Raw genomic sequence first — 17,900 nt, 5'->3', positions numbered from 1 at the left:
CCATGACCGATGTAACATCGCAACCAAAAAAACCTTGTCAAATTAACCAAATCATTACTGTACCATGAATGCTTCTATCTCCAACACTTCACACAAAAAAATAACTCTTGCACGCCTTGCGTGCCTATGTTTTGTTAAGCTACAATTATGATTCAAAGTTTCTTGAGCGGACTGGTATTCCTCAATTCTATAATTCAATGCTGCAATCCTTTCTTGAACTAAAATCCTCCTATGAATCTGACCTTGGGCAAGACTTGGTCTTATTTAACAATAAAGAAATTCTTATTGATCAAAAGACTTTCTTTTACAAATTGTGGTTTCAAAAAGGAATTTTCCGGATACACGACCTCCTCACGAGGAATGGCACCTTTCTTTCGCATGGTGATTTTACCCACAAGTATGACTTAAAATGCAATTTCATACAGTATTTACAAGTAGTTTCAGCAATACCCCAGCAACTTGTTGAAAAAGCAAAGCAAAACCTGGATGCCAAATTTACTTTCTCACCAGAAAACAGTTTTTTCCAGCTATCACCTTCAATAAATGTGAACCTTCTGAAAATGAAGCGTAAAGATTACTACTGGTTTTTTCAAAACAAATTAGATGCAGAACTTAAGGCGCCTGGAAAATGGACTCAGGATTTGCAGACTAGTGATATAGAATTTAATGTCTATTTCAAAAACCTAAAAGGTATCCGCAAAGAAAATAAACTAAGAGAATTCTACTTTAAATTTCTACACAGAATCATTGTAACGAAAAAGGAATTATGTCTGTATGGTATAGAATGCAACAGTGCATGCGTGTACTGTCAGGAGTCTGACTCGATAAGCCACTCATTCATCCATTGTCGATGGTCAAAAAAATTTTTCTCTGAAGTAATTAAGGGCCCATTAACCAATTTATGCGCACGCTCGCACACATTGCTAAGGAGGTGAAATTTCACTTCCGGTTACTTACGTCAGCCTGAGCGCAGAAAACAAAAATAACTCAATAACTTCCAAATTCGCTCACATTTAAGATGTTTTTCTTTGTGTTTCACAAAATGCAAAGTAAAAAAAGTACAAGCAAAGACAAAATAAGAGAAAGACAGAAAAACAAGAGCAATAGAAAGAGAAAAACTAACTCCGTGTGGCTTTGTTTAATCTTACCGAAGTGTGCTGGTAGTGTAAATTGCACACACGCTGATAGGGTAACTTCCAATATATATCGGGCGCACTTCCGGTTTCTTTAAATGCTAAAGGAAACGCGGTTTTTCCTTAAATCCAGCCTTTGTTGACGGATTTCAATTAAAGCCAACGTTGGAAACATAGCTATGCATTCCTTTTTCAAAATCACGCTTTTTTCAGAAAATTACGCACTTTTTAATATTTTGAAATTCTCTCAAAATCTGACCTTTTAGAAATGAAACAAAATCTATGCATAGCGTAATGAGGATTTAAATTAAAATATTAAATCAATGAAAAAAAATTCCAATAAAGTAATTTGCCTGGGAGCCTTTGCGATTTTTCAGTATTAGTCACATGACCATGGGCGTGGCCTGATGACGTCATCACTAGTGTTGCTGATCATGAAAAAGTTTAAAAACATGAAATAACTCTGAAGTAACTAAAAATGACGAGGTTATATGAGAATAAATTTTCCCTAGCAATGGCTCGAAAAGATCGGTTAATGGGCCCTTAAGTGGTTTAATAAGGAAAATGACACCTACTCACTTTACACAATTGAATTACTCTTTGGGAAATTATCAAATGAACCTGACCCTGGTTCATCCCAGAAGATGTTAAAAAAGCTTAACCATGTCCTTCTGTTTGCGAAATACTATATTTATAACAATAAGCTTAGTTCAAAACAAGGAAGCTTGAACGAATTTACTAGGAAACTGGAATTCAAGTATCATTTAGAAGGATTTTAAGTCAACATGCAAGTGTAATTATGCCTCGAAATGTACAGAAAAGGCAATTGTAAGTTAAAGAAAAAAAAACGTTTTATGATCTGCACAGTATTTGCTGTAAAAAAGTAATAATAGCTTATTTTCACCGACTAGACGTCGTATGTATGTAAAGCAGTATAACGTAGTTTAATGTAGTCTATTTGAAATGTAGTGTAAGTTGTGTAAAGTAGTGTAATTTGGTTAATATATTGTAATATAGTGCTATGTGTTTGATATGAAGTGTTAAAAAATAGTAATAATAATAATGATAATAATAATAATAATAATAATAATAATAATAATAGAAGAAAGATTAAGTTAATTTAGCATCTAAGGCCCAGTTCAGACGCCGAACTTTTCATGAGCCGAACTTAATTCGAATTTGGACCGACCCAAATTATCAAAAGTACACCTGTTGATTCAGACGTCGAACTTAATTCGCCGAACTTTATTTAGTTTAAACCAAAACACATCGAAATGTCAGCCATTTTCAGGCAAAGTAAAAACTGCTTGTAAAATACGTTATAATAATTTATACATTAGGTTCGGCTCATGAAAAGTTCGACGTCTGAATCAAAGCCGTTCCAAAGCCGAAATTCACGGCTGAGCTAGGTGGGAAGAATGGCTGGGCCGTTCCAAATTCAAATAGCTGTTCTTGACTGATTCAGACGCCGAACTTTTCATGTACTTAATTCAAGGTATTTGGTTCGGCTCATGAAAAGTTCGGCGTCTGAACTGGGTCTAACTGATAAAAATACGTCTTGCAAAGTCGTTTGAATTCAGAAAGAGACTCACACTTTCTGACATGCAAAGGTAAAAAGTTCCAGGCTTTGACTGTTCTATGGAAATAAGAGTACTTCAGAATATTTGTTCTTGAATATTGAATTTTAAATGACAGGTCAGCATTTCTCAGATTGCATGCTGCAGTGTCCCCGGAATTAATAAACTTGGATAGGTTAATATTTAAAAGATCATTTAAAGACTTGTAAAAAAAAGATCAAGTCAAGTAGAGTCCTTCTAGACTTAAGGTAATTCCTCTGAAATAAAAGTGACAATAGATTTTTGTTCAAACTTTGTCCACTGAATATTTGTCATATGATAACTTCAATTTTGAAATAAAAAAGGGGGGTGCCCATGCTCATTAAGGAGCAGTGAGGCATTGAAAATGCCCCATTTTGGCATTATTTAATGCTTATTATAAAAATGCATTCCCAGTAATTGTAAAATCTTTGTGAGCCCAGACTCATAACAAAACGCATTAAACTACAGTCAATACATTGTGTCGCACACAAATAAACATTTTAAGTTTCATTCAGACAGAAAGCTAAATCCTTAATTAAAAATTTGAGCCAAATTTCTTGACGTGGTTGCCGACTGCAAAATAGAAAAGACCACAGTGTATCTGCTATTTTTCTTATTTATTCAATTTTCAGCAATAGAAATTAGATCAGTCTTTCCTCATGCGAAGCTTATGATTAGTTGATTACAATGGCTGGAAAAAAAATTGGGGTGCCCATGCTTGTTGGTGAGCTAGAGCCATTTTTCAACTGAAAGAGCTCAATATCAAGGCAAATCCGTCATGTTTTCAATATGCGCGTGCACGAGCGCGCGCTAATGACGCCATAAATTATGCGCAGTAAGGATGCGCAATGCAAATGTGAGGAATGACCTTAAGGGTAAGAAGATGGAGAGATTGAGAGAGGCGGCGTGGCGGAGTGGTCTAGGGCGCTGGATTTGAAATCTGGAGGTCCCTGGTTCAAATCCATCGCCCTACCGCTATCTGGATTTGTTCTCGGTTAAGCCCCGACACTTAAATAAAGTGATTATTATCATCATCTAAACGTTCCGTGTAAGATTTTCCTTTGATCATGAGTCGCGTGGCTCGTCTCTGAAGGCTTTCAATCATATCCTGTAAAAAGGCTTGGTGAGGGGACCAGATCGAGATGAGGTCTCACAAGATGGATTTAAAGCTTGCGTATGACAGCAGTCTGTGTCCGATTTCCGCAAGTACGTTTAATTAGCCGCAGGATCTTATTGCAGAGTGTACTTTTGAAATGATGTGATCATGCCAGGCCAGTTTATATTATGATGCAGTATTATGCCTAAATCCTTCTCCTTGTCAGTCATAAGTAAACTTTCCGTGCCGAGATGATAGATATTGTGAATAGGTTTTTTCTTCCTTATGCAGAGTTGTTTACATTTCTGTAGATTAAAATTCATTTCCAACAGTTTACTCCAGTCATATATAGCTGTCAGATCGTTTTGGAGGGTATAACAGTCGTTGAAGTCATTTGATGAGGCTCGTGATCTCTCGGGCCTTCAAACAGCCTCAACATCTAGCTGTATTAAGATTCTGGAATGCAATTTGCTGCGTATGCTATTTAACAAGCGTACGTATATTTATTTATAAAATACGAGCTGAGTTAAACAAGTATAAATACTTTAAGAACTTCAAACACTTCTTACCTCGGGAAAGAACGTTGCAGGTTACTGACCATCACCATTTATCGCCGATTTTTGGAAAGAATGGTCCTAGACTACCAAACATCGCTCAGACAAACATGTCGCATCTTGATGTCGCATCGCCTTCGTAGCGCTCTTCGTAGCATTTGCTGTGCATGAATGAACAGTATTTCTCTCAACTCGCCCCACCAGCACCCACTCCGTCGATTTTTTGCTCTTGCCCCAATTTTCGCGCGACTAGGAGGCGTGAACGCAAAACGCCTTCAAATGATTGGCGCGAGTCGAAAGCAAAACCCTATTTTTATCACACCTTGCCATTAGTTGATTTCTTATTACATGGCCCTGGCTAAATGTTTAACTTCTTCGATTTTTGTATAATTTCTTCAGTCTGCGTTTCATCTCGTCTGTGTATCAAAGCATTTGAACTTTCAAATAAAAAGGACGGGGTTGCTCATCGCACCTTTTAGGGGTTAAAAAGCGCTTTTGGTACCTCAATCTTCAGGTTGTCAGCCTCAAAAGGTCCACAGCGGGAGTTTTTGCCGTACCTTTTGGTGTATTGATCCGAAAATTATATAACAAGAGATAATGTGTTGTTTTAGACTTAGTACCTCTTAGGGGTGAAAAACATTTCAAGCCACGCCCACAAAACAGGATCTTAGTACCTCTTAAGGGTTCTTATCAAAATTTCAGAAGATCACCCCCATCCTCTTTATATGTGAGTCCCCCCCCCCCCCCCCCCGGGAGGTTTGGATTTCCCTAAGTATAGCCAGGTCTAGAGACAGATTTACAATGACAATTGTTTTGACCAAAAACACAGCAAAATTATCCTGAGTGTCCATTTAATTGTTGATTTAAATAAATACAGAGCAACCTCCGGTTGCGACTGCCTCTCATAAGTGACCACCTCTTCTCGGCGACCAGCTTTCCAAAATACCAAAAGTTTCCCAGTCAAATCACTATATTTGGAAACTCTTGTAAATGACCACCTCTAATAAGCGACCACGACCACTTTTGGAGCTAAAAGTCTGAAATTGTCTTTCGTTTTTAACCTCCCGTAAGCGACTACTTGACAGATAATAGAGCGAAAATTGGATAATAAAGTGTAACACTATTGCATTCCTGAGAAGTACCGGATTTTTCCTCGAAATTGATTTTTCACATGAATAAAACATTGAATAACATTATGGCTACTGTTGCTAGGCAACAGTAGCCATGAAAATTTAAAGAAAAAATGTACGCTCACTGTATTCTATCAGTCTTAAAAGAGACAACCTAAATACTAATGAGGTAAAATTTTGACCCAATATGGTCTAAAAAAAACAATTTTCAAAAGAAGATGGAAGAAGATTATAGTAACAGTGATGCATGAAGAGTGCATTGTGAAGGACAACAAGATCAGTTAATTTAACAATCTCTAATTCCTTAAAAAGAGGCTCAGAGTTTCAAGAAAGTTATAATATGTATAGCCCTCTTTTGAAGAATTACTAAAGGTTTAAGAGTAGAATTGTAAGTATTGCCCCAAATTGATAAATCATAGGTGAGGAAGGGGTAAATAAGTGAATAATATAATTGATGTAATAATTTATTCCTGTTTACATAATATCTAATTTTAGATAATACTCCAATACCTCTTGAAACTTTCTTGTTCAGTTCGTGTAAGTATGGTTTCCAGTTCAAATTGGAATCAAAAATAGGAGATCTGAATCACTGACAGGCATTTCTTCAATATGGTTTACATGAACTGTTCCTTCCTCTTCAGGTTCATTAAGTGCAATTTCAGCTTCAACACCATTACAAGCAAGTGAAGAGTTACATGTATTCTGAAGTCCTAATGGTGAATTGTGTTCCTCATCTGAATTACTCACAGGCTAATTTCTTCAATATTGTTTACATGAACTGTTCCTTCCTCTCCAGGCTCATTAAGTTCAATTTCAGCTTTCAACACCATTACAAACAAGTGAAGAGTTACTTTTATTCTGAAGTTTTAATTGTGTATTATGTTCTTCATCTGAATCACTGACAGGCATTTCTTCAATGTGGCTTACATGAACTATTCCATCCTCTGCAGGCTCATCAAAACTGCAATCAGGCATGTCTTGTTGGTTTATCTCTACTCCAACTTTGCCATTGTCCAAAGATATAATAATCACTCTTCTAAATGCATTTTCATATGCATGTCTGTGGGCCAGTTTCTTGGCATATCCAAGCAATTCAAGTCTTTTGGCAGGGTCTTTTTCTGTGAACCATAAAATTTACAAAGAATTTGAAAGTTGAAAAGTCACATAATATTTATTTCCTCAAAAAGTTTCCAAAAGAAATCTACTAGCCTTGGGCTATTGGACGCAAATTTCTTTCCACATGGAAGACTCTCACAATTGCTCTATTGACAGATTATGATACCATTGCTTAAGGACATTCGCACGAACATTTCCAGTAAATTGATTTTTTAATAATTTTTACTGCAGTCAGATAATGAGTTACCTGTGTCAAAAATGCAAAAAAAAAATTGGGAGTCAGCAACTTCATTTCAGAGTCAAAGCATGTGACAAATTGGCGTACATAATTCAGCATGGTTTACAGATGGTCTACATGGTCTTAAATATCGAAGGTGAGTCAACGGAGGTAAATGATATTAGTCATATTTCGCAAAAGTGGGTCTGTTGCATAAATAATTCCAAATATTGCCAACATAACTTAACCCTTCAAGAGGCATTTGAAACCACTGCACAGATAAACAAAAAACTAAAAAGAACAGAATTCGATGGTGCATTTTGCAAAAAATTCAAACTTTTAATTGATAGATTTTCTTTCTTTTTTTGCTAAACAGAGAAAATCAGTAGAGGAGGTGATCTATCAAAAGAAAAATAGGGGTCACTGAACGTGATGGCCATCTCCCCTGTTATTGTTCATTTTATTACTTAGCACACACTTGATGATGTAGAGTGTGAATTTTCCTACGCAGTAAGGATGCACAGAAACAATTCATGTGAACATCCTCAAGCCACTGTTTGAATTTAAAAATATCAGTGTTGACACTTTGACAGCCCATCAATCTGTACTAACCTTGCTCTATCATGTTTTGATCTCCACCATGCCCAGTGCCATCACAAAAGAATTCACAATCTTTGATCTCCAGTCTAACCACACATCTATACAAAGAACTGTTCTTTTCCTGACAATCACTGTTATCAATTTTATTCTCTAGCCTCTCTAGCTGCAAAAAGTGCAACAGTAAAAACTTGTGAGAGGAACAATTTCTTTTCCATGTTTCTGTTACATGAAGGGGAGTGGCTCCTCACCTAGGCAAGTGGCTACACTCCTCTTAAGTCACTAAACATGAAGAGTTACAGTAAGTGCCTGCACTGATGACACATTGTGGTGACCCATATTACCCAAATGGAAGTGTTTGGACTTGACTGAGGTTCTCTCAGAAAACCCTAATTCACAAAAATTTAGAAATCGTACATCAGAATTTTAACATCAACAACGACTTTATTTTACAAATTCAGATAATTGACTTTGGTAGCCAGTAAATAGTAAAGCTATTATGTACTAGGTAATCTACCCTAAACAAGAGATCTAATGATGGTATTTAAAGCTCAAAGACAAATAAACAAATAAATAATCACCATTTCTGAGTGACCATAACAAAATGAAGAAAGGAAGATTCCATTACCTGAACAATTTTTGTTGACCACCCATTAAATCCAAAGTAATGATTAGCAAGCACTGTGCACTTTGCCATGTACAAAGGGTGTCGAACAACTTCTGTGAACTTTTTCCGTTGAGCAAACTGGACCTGCATATACAATGCTAACCAATAAATTCTTAATTAAAGCTAACTGAGATAACACCGTACACAGGTAAAAAAGTCTGCATTGGACCAAGAGGTCCAATTACCAGCAGAGCACATCCTGGTTTCTGTAGTATTAAGTGTCCAGGAGTATTTTGACACCTCCCTAATGGGACAGCATGTCTATGAGAGGGTTTACCCACCCCCACCCCTTGTGGCGTTAAAATCACCTGTACCCATTTGTACATGTAGATCTAATCTAGGTAGAGGGAATCACTCTGAGAGTTAAGTGTCTTGCTCAAGGATACAACACAATGACCCTGGCTAGGGCTCAAACCCAAATAACTTGATCTGACGTCCAGGACACTTAAGCCCTCTGGCCTGGATTCTTCGAAAGGTGGATAACACTATCCACCAGATGAATCACTATCCAGTGGATAGCGTGGTTTGTTTTGTTAACACTTATCTACTGGATAGCGATTTTAATACCTAGTGGATAGTGCTATCCACCTTTCAAGCAACCCCAGCCTGGCCTAAAAATTATGCAACAGTTGATAAAGAACATTATTACCATGAGAACTCTGCCACAAGGGAAAACTAAAACTGACCTTTAAAAGTTGGCCTCCTAAAAGTCTCTTTCCACTTATTCTCTCTTTTGCCTTTTTTGCTGCCCTTGCTGAATAAAACTTGACAAAGGCATATAGAGAACTGTAGTTCAGGTCAGAACAATTCACAGTGGACTCCTCAGGAGCTGATGACAAAAATGATAATTTTCATGTTATTAGATAATCACTCAGTTAATTAATAATCACTTTTTGACTTTACTTTAGTTTATTACATGCAGCCTTGATTAGGTTCCTTCTCATGCATGGTGGGGAAGTAATCAGATTAAAAATGGATCATCCCAAGTTGGCTTGTTAAGACAGTTTAAACCAATTTTACACGTTGAATGCTTACAGTGGTCAATGCACTTAGCTACACCGTCCTACAACCCTGCAAAAAACTGTCGAGATAGTATTGTCAATAATTGCATGTGATACTATGATGTAATCAAACCACACTGTAGCCCCCCCCCCCCCCCCCACCCCACCCCTCACTACCTCCATTCAATGTTGTTTTGGTCTGAAAACCAAAGGATAAAGTTCTTGTGTTATCCCCGTCCCCACCAAAAACACATGATTACAAACATTACAAGTCAGGGGAGGGGTATAAGCTCCATTTATTTAATGACATTTTGGAATCTACTCAGTACAAATGGAAAAATGATAATATTTTTTTCAATATAGTTTTTGTCACAGCTAGTTTAGACCAGGGTTGTAGCTGATTCAGCTAAGGCAAAACACTTAAACTGACAGACTGGTAATGAATTCTAGCAGACGCACATCACCTACACCAGGTGATAGGCTTCTGGTTCTAGCAACAATGTTATACTTATTATTCTTTAATGGGTTTATCATTTCCATTACTTAGCAGTTGCTGATAGAGTGAAAACCTCAAAATTGTCTGGCATTGAAGGTGGCTCTGAAATGCCTCCTTTAAGTTTCAAGTACTTATGCTGAGCAAGTTGCAGTCAAAATCATGTAATCACCTAAGAAAATTAATAGGCTTACTGTATAGGGCCACTCCATCTACACATTTTACACATAAAAAACTGACGTCAATTTGTTAAAGTATCCAAGTCTTCAGTGTTCACAGTTCTGACGTTAAAAAGAGTTTCTATAATCACAAAATTAGAACAAGAAAAATAAGTTACCTTCTGAACTATCCGATGAATCGATCACTTGTACTTCATACACCAATCCAAACTGGGAAAATATTTTAAGCAGTTTCACCTGAATCATTGAAAACGACAATTCTTATTGTTCAGTTGTACACCATTTTTGTCCATATTATATGGCAAAACATCTTATTATACACAAAGAAATCCTTACTTGTACCACTTCTTTCTCTAGCCGTCTTGAAATGTTGGTGACATACAGATTAACTTCATTCTTATGAGGACGAAAAAACTCGATTCGTTCAACTGATGAGTCCGCCATGTTTGTTTTGAACTTCCGCGCTCCCGCGTATCGTCCGATAACTCAGCGGTATTTTAGTAGAAAAATTGACCTGTGGTGTATTAATCATATAGTGGTTTTCTGTGTACCTGAGACTTGCATTGCGTTGGGCATCCCTACTGTGTACAATTTTCGCGTCATTAGCGCCTCAAACTCCCTCAAACTAAGCTCGATAGCGAAATAAGTGCTCCTTTTCTCTTAAACGAGCACGGTGACCCCCACTTTTTATTTAATAATTTCAATATCCTCAATAACTGAGAAAAAAATTAGCAGAAATCTGTGGCTACTTTTTTGGCAAATGAAATAAATACTATTAAAGATTGCCAGGATGAGACATAATTTAAAATTAAAATAAAAACGTTCGCAGGCTAAAAAGTTTCAAAAAGAACATGAGCTTTCGGCTGTCGATCTACAGCCCGCCACGGATAAAAATGGAATGCAAAAGGATAAAATGTATGCAAAAACAGGCGAGATAAAAATAATAAGAAGAACAATAGCAAAGTAAAAATGTGTAAATTAGGTGATCATTGTTTAAAAAGAATACTATACTTTTTACTTTGCTTTTGTTCTTCTTGTTATCTTTATCTCGCCCTTTTTGCATATACTTTATCCTTTTGCATTCCATTTTTATCCATCGAAGGCTGTAGATCGACAGCCGAAAGCTAATGTTCTTTTAGAAATTTTTTAGCCAACGAACGTTTTCATTGTAATTTTTAATTATGAAATAAATACTACAGAGGGAGACAAAACGGGCCCAACAGCGCATGTCCAAATTATGGAGGGCTATGTGTACCTTTCACTACTGTATACAGAGTTGCTCATAGTCAATTGTTCCATGAGTGCATACGTATTAAACACAATATAAGGCCCTATGTCAGGTAAAACCCTAAGGAGACCAAATACATCATGGCGGAGAACTCTCGAAATTGAGATCAGACGGGCCTTACATGACCAGAAATGTGGAAGGCGGCAAAAGATCGAAAAATGCAACTTCGTTTTCAGGGCCCTCTCTCTTCCTCGAGAAAACCCAAGGGAGGAAGAGAGAGGACCGTGGGAACAAGGTTAGGAAAGTTGCGAGCTTATACCTCACAAAGGGTTAAGAGGACGAGTGAGTGATTACCCTGTATAGCATTTATAACTGAGGGCTATAACTGAGCCAGACGTGAGTTACACAGCTACCCATAGACTGCGAGGCTCTTCGTGGGAAAGAAAGTAGGGAAGGAAGAAAGGAAGAAGAGCCTGCCCGCATCACTTAGAGCCCAAGAAACCCCGCTGATGCGACGCGGAGCGAGTTGTCAGAAATCAGTCAATCAGCGCTGGAACACCAAATATATACGGATTGACACCTTGTCCACGCGATCTGTGTCGCGCTAGAGGATACTGGGGTACCGGATGGCGACGACTAATGCAAAATATAATTTGACAAGGGAGAAAACATATGCCAGAAAAACTCAAACGACTATTGCAAATGTTTCAAAGTCTCACTGAAAATCTTGTCCACAGAAAATGTGTTTTGTCCAGCAAGAAGGGGTTTCGGTATATTATTATTATTATCTAAGTTTAAAACAACGGAATCAATGTAGGACAAAAATCTTATCTGTCAGAAAGAGTCCGGCGTAAACCGTGAGCAGGTAGAGAAATTAAAAGACAGAATACCGTAAATCACAACTGCTGCCACATTTCGGCTGAGCAAAATAGAACTACCTTTCAGGATATTCAGCGATCGTTGCTCGAACACTCTCCCATCCCCACCCCCATCCCCAAACCCCAACCCCACCCCCTCTCCTTCACCATTGAACGCCTGTCACGTAGGCTATATTACGTTCAGACAGGCGCGCAGTCATAATTTACTGGTCTAATCAGCCTATTCTATAACCCTGTCTTGGATGTCACTTCGCCATGAGGGAGTTTATTGGAATAGGGGCGCTTGTTAAAAAAAAAAAAACAGCACTCATCTAGGTAACGCGTATTGGAAGAAGGGTGCTAAATCGAATCATTACGGTGGCCTTATTAGATCGAGCACGCTTATGTTTATATCTTTTTATTCTTCACAAGTTAGTCAGCTTTGTGAATCAGTCGCTATCCAATCATCTTACAGCAAAGATTCTTTCATGAAACTAACAGCCCTCTGACCGCGTTTAGTTTTGCGCCCAGGCTTCGCCTCGCCTTGTTTCGTCAGCGCTAGATACCAGTCAGGATTGAGCATGGACTGATACGAAGTGCACTCGGTCCCACAAGTCTCTTTGAAGACACATTCTGGCCGAGATGAGGAGGTCTGTGGAATTTAAAAAATAAATGACCAAAAACAAAAGAAAGTAATGTAATAGGATTTAGTGGAGCAAGATCAAGACTCAACGAGTATAAGGGAAAAAAAAAAACTAGTATCTTCGAACCCCACACTTATCAGTGATATTGTTTTTGAGTCTCTACCCGGTTATTCCAAACACTATTGCCCTCTAGACAATTCAGTTCAAAACCAGACAGTTCTTACTTACTGTGGTATATAACTCTCCGTTTGCACTCATTGCAACGTACTTTCCTGCCGCTTTTCCTTTTATCATGACCACACCGACCTCCACAAACTCCATTACGAGAAAAACTATTGACAAAGAAACACAAGAAATAGCAGCTGTGGCTGGGTCACAAATGTCAGTGTTTCACTGATTCCTGTTTGTATATTATGGAGCAACTGGGACCTGTTGCCTAAGTACAGTGTTAGTTTGGTTCTGAATGAGATGCTAGCGCTGCAGGTTTCTTTTAACAAAGTTACGACAACGACTACTACGCAACATGGCGGCCATACTCTTGCTAATAGGTCGACCGAAACATGCAGCCTTGGTTTACAGCGTACATCTTTGATATTGGACATCCAGGTTATGGTCAGTTGACGCCTATAAAAGAAGTACTGGTTTTTGATTGGATCGCAGGCTCAAGCTAAGTTAACGTCTTAAAACAGTTGGGCATTGGTCGTTGGCGGGAAAGTGAAAAACGTAAATTAATCATCTTAGTCAGTAACATGATGTTTGTCAAGCTAGTTTTCTGATTTTCTGATGACTTCGTGTAGAGCATCGATACACCTTAATATTGTAACTCTTTAACAAAGCTACCAAAGGACACGATTGCAGTGTAGACAATTACACACAGGGCACCCAATATTATAACAGGACTACCCAATTTACTTAAGATCGCCTTCCAAGTATTCCATTTTAAAAGAACAGCGCAATGTACGGCGAATGACAAAGAGTGAAAATCATCAACAACGAATTACGATTTTGATGTTTCACCAAATTATTTAAATTAACATTGAAAGCGGAAAACTGGCCGACAATCAATTGGTCAAAAAATTAAGTTCATCACCGTAATTGTGTTTTTCTTTTTCGTGTTTGGCTTCACGTAGACAATGCTATATTTTCAATAACCGGCAGAACTCCTTTTCTTCTAGTTTCAAGACGTAGTACCTGACCTCAGTGAAGTTCACATCAAAAATACATTTTTTTCATTGATACTCGGCCTTTTCGAATGCAAATCTGGATTTCTTGAAACTGAAAACTGCTTAAAGCCATGTAGATTTAAAGAAGTTATACTCCTAACTGACTATTACGCATTTCCTTTAATGTAATTTTAGAGAATATCGCTCTATATGAAGCCGACATCCCTTCCTCGCTTGATGATTTTCTTTAATCTCCTCACCTGTCTACTTGACAATGTATCAACATCGTAAAGAGAAATTAGAAAATGATCGCTCTCGGAAATAAACGGCTAAAAAATGCTAAGAAAAGGTTTCACTTGAGTTATGGCTGGGTTACAATTCCTAGGCACGAATGTAACACGCAGGCATTCTGTAAGTTATACGTTACATTAAAATTAGCGAAATATATTTCTCTACTCACTGTGAATATCATTTTCGTCCCGGCTTCCCTGTACGTCGTTCTCGTTTACTCTGAGGTAGAAGCCATGACTGCATTTTAAATGCTTCGATGACGACGTGTAGGGAGTGAAATGAACCATGTCGTTTGTTGTTGTTGTCAGTGGATTTGCGATACACTGAAGATATTTTGAGTGTAGTAGTCTAACTTAATTGCACACCTCGATTAATCGTGATTGACGCCCACCAAGTTAAAAGAATTTCGTTTCACTCACCCTTTGCATTTTCTTTTTGTTTGGAACGGCACGTGATTTTATCTTCTACATCGTCTCTTTTGGCCAGCGGTAGCTTATTGAAGAACTATCTTGCATCCTTGTTGGTACCAAACTTACACTGACGTGCTTAGCATTTGAGACGCCGTCTTAGACCTCGACAGTGAGAATTCCCTGGTGCCGAGACGGGATATGCCTTTTGCCTCTGTTTCAAAATGAGCTGCTCTTTGCCTCTGTTTCAAAATGAGGCTCGGCGCAAAAACTATGGCTATAGTCTATGAGCCCTCGACAACAACTCTTTATATGACAACAGGGCACGATCGCACACACGACATTTTGAAAGGGAAATTTTTCCTTAAACGATACCTAAGAAAAAAAATTTCCTGACCGCTCATGAAGTATAATCATGAGCGAAAGTCAACTGGCTGGGCCTCGTCGACAAGGAGCTCATAGAAAACCTAGGGACATTGTCCAATTATTAACGCTTACTGATGGCCTTTGTGTATCATCAAATATTTTCTTATATGTAAGTTATCGGTGGAGGTGGCTACCTTGAGACGTGGGTATTTCCTTTTAGTGTCTCGCTTTACAAACGTAGCCCTATTTTTGAATAAAAGTCGAAGTTTCCTTCCTTTAAGTTTTAAGGCGACAATTACATGTAAAGGACTTGTCATTGTAATTTCATATTGGGCTTCTTCTACATGCTATGAAAGCCTCGTTTTTGAAACTGAAAAATGCGTGAGTAATGGGAAAAGGAAGTATATGTTAAATGAGATGATAGGAAAGTAAAAAGTCTACTGTAAATATGAATTTTACAAAAAAAAAATACAAGAACCTTTTCAGCAAATAAGTAAAATCAGGCAGGGTTTGCAAAGTTTCAAATACCGTTGCAAATAACTAAATATATTCTTTACCCCGTTCTTAATAATTGGAAGGTGGAAGTCATTGTTGGAGGGGAAAAACTTTCAGTCTCGTTTCAAAAACGAGGCCAAATTTGTCTCAAAATAAACATGGCACACCTTAATATAATATTTGTATATTTTATTTTAGAAACGAATATTCAACCCGCGTTCACGTTACGCAAGAGCGGAAATTCACTTTAACACAAGGAATGAATTCGATTTCCATTCAACTTTCAAAATATAGTTTTTGCCAAGGCATTATATTCTCTTGCTTTCACTCAGAACAATGCGGAGAAATGCGAAATTTATTGCGCAATAAGATTCGTACTTCCATGACTGTCTTTACTTTAATCCACTTCTATCGTTCTCACGATTTATCATCTTCCCTTGCTAAAGGATTTTTGCATTTTGTCACGTGCTGTTCTACAGATTAAATCAAACCCTCTTATAATATAATAATACCTTAGAACTTCTTCAAATATCAAGGGTGGATCTAGGGGGAGGGTGCAAGGGGTGAACAATTCCCCTTTCCCCCCCACCCGTCTGAGATGAAGACCCCTTCCTATTCGCTTTTAAAATTTGTTGACCTCATTAGTCAGTTACGCCATTCCCAATTAGTGACGCACCCCTCCAAAGAAAAATTCTGGATCCGCCCATGAATATCATCTCTTTTACTTATACTCTAGACCAACTAAAATAAAGTTATTGCGCTATTAGCATTATCAAATGCACCAAGAATTCAGTATCCAGCGGAAAATCCATTAACAGATTAAACTCTTCTTGATAAAAATTCCACGGCTCTCTGGCCGGACGCAGTTTTGGACCCAGGCTTTGCTCTGCCATCGTTTGTCAGTGCAAGAAACCAGCCTGCGTGAGGCTTAGACTCAAATGAACTGTAGCCATTCGTGTTATGACGTTCTTTAAAAAAACAATCTTCCACCAAGGAGCTCTGTTGAAAGTTAAGGACATAGGTTAAGGTAAATGATCTAGATTCGATCGAGCGAGAGAGCGAGCACGCGAGTGAGTGAGTGAGGGAAGAAACGAAGGAAAGGAAGCTGGGTGACTGCGAGCGCATGCATCAGTTCGCGCGCGTTGCGTGCGTGTATGACTAAATCCTCATTGGCATTAATCATTGACATCATTGATACTTACGTAGGTCAAGAGGTTTCCTTTACTGTCCATCCCGATATATCTATTAGATACTTCTCCTCGTAACACAATTTCCCCTGGGGCAACAGATATCATTTCAAGGGTGGCTGCAAATCAATTTTAGAATAAAGATTTCTTTGTCAACGGTTCTGGCAAAACGAAGTCACAGATAAATGTAAGTTGGCAAATTTGAGTGTACTTCAGCGTGACCCCGTTTGGCAGCTTATGTGTGTACATCTTTGCTAGCTTTCCAATGCAACCAGATCTTAAAGTTTATCTTGATCCTTACTTCAAAGCGCTGTCAGACAAGGAAACTCTTCTCAAAATTCTTTTGCGATACAATTAAGTTGCCAAAGAAATTGCTTAGCGTGTTGAAAACACCCTTAAAAGAAGAGAACATTCATGAAATATGCAGCAAGCGCTACAAGCCCAAATCTTAGCACGGAAATCTTTGGAACTGCTTATGCGCGGTGTTTTCTTATAAAATTTGTATTTATTATATAAAAATATAAAACAAGTAGAATCCATGATATGTTGCTGTGCGTCTGTTCAGTAATAGATCACAGATGACGTCAAATGTGGTAAGGAGATCAGTGCACAAGCGGCCAAATCCGTCGATCCGAAAAACTATTCACGCCCCTCAATTCACCTCTCGCAAGATATCAAGATATAGATCAAGGTCTGATAGCCGGTGTTAGGCAAACCGAAGCACTTGCGTTAGCCTTTTTTTTTTTTCCTTTTGGTTGTTTTTCTTTTAAAGGGGGAAAGTAAAAAAATTGCTAAATACCTAGGAAAAGAATTTGACGACAGACATTACCTCACTTTCTGGCTAAGGCCCTGTAGGGCAGGCCGTTTGTAGCAGTAAGCCAGACATAACAGCGTTTTGAAGTCACTTAACATTACAGTCAATCACTGATTTTTTTTTTTTTTTATATATATATGAACTAATTCAAAACTTCTCGTCAAACCACTCGTCTGCAAAATTGTTTTGCCGCGCTTAGCAATCGAATTTTACCAAAATAACGTAATTGCAATCAGACTATATTGCAAATGACAAACACATATGTTTAAGTTTGAAAAAAAAATTATTTGATGCTTAATATTTTCACCGTTGCAACAACGCGATTTTAACTTGTCTTGCAAGATTGTCACGTGACTCTCTCAGAACCGGTGTGATCTTTTCCAGTCCAAAAGACGGCCGAGATGTAAACTAATTAAGGATCAATGTGGCCTTACACAAACTGGTATACCTGTTGAAAGCGTTTTCACCTAATTAAGATAAACCTTCCAAGTCATCATAATTCTCCGCAAATTCTTAAGGACTTTATGAAGAGAGAACTCCTTTCCCCTGGTTATTTACGTCGAATCTTCGACACAAGTTGTGAACAATACAAACCGGCAAGCATAAAATGATCCAAAATTAAAACTTTAAAACCATGAAGCCGGGCTAATTTGTTTATCCTGGTTTA

At 37.9% G+C, this 17,900-nt stretch overlaps 2 protein-coding genes across 2 annotated transcripts; both read right to left on the bottom strand.

Annotated features, from left to right (window-relative positions):
• Nucleotides 1-5,959: 5,959 nt before the first annotated feature.
• Nucleotides 5,960-10,225, bottom strand: LOC149104848 (RAD52 motif-containing protein 1-like). The gene is made up of 6 exons (XM_089271459.1): nt 10,118-10,225; nt 9,940-10,018; nt 8,795-8,937; nt 8,070-8,192; nt 7,457-7,607; nt 5,960-6,629 (listed from the first exon to the last, which is right to left on the bottom strand). The coding sequence occupies exons 1-6, from the start codon at nt 10,223-10,225 to the stop codon at nt 6,325-6,327; spliced, it is 909 nt and encodes a 302-aa protein (XP_089127585.1). The 3' UTR covers nt 5,960-6,324.
• Nucleotides 10,226-12,335: 2,110 nt separating this feature from the next.
• On the bottom strand, nt 12,336-14,340 carry LOC149104847 (fibroblast growth factor 2-like). The gene is made up of 3 exons (XM_089272279.1): nt 14,134-14,340; nt 12,739-12,842; nt 12,336-12,518 (listed from the first exon to the last, which is right to left on the bottom strand). The coding sequence occupies exons 1-3, from the start codon at nt 14,249-14,251 to the stop codon at nt 12,336-12,338; spliced, it is 405 nt and encodes a 134-aa protein (XP_089128405.1). The 5' UTR covers nt 14,252-14,340.
• Between the last annotated feature and the right edge of the window lie 3,560 nt (nt 14,341-17,900).

This window comes from Orbicella faveolata, unplaced genomic scaffold (genome assembly GCF_042242905.1).
Source record: "Orbicella faveolata isolate gen_17 unplaced genomic scaffold, um_ofav_v1 contig_34, whole genome shotgun sequence".
NCBI classification, from domain to species: domain Eukaryota; kingdom Metazoa; phylum Cnidaria; class Anthozoa; order Scleractinia; family Merulinidae; genus Orbicella; species Orbicella faveolata.
This window is presented reverse-complemented; position numbering and strand designations above follow the sequence as displayed.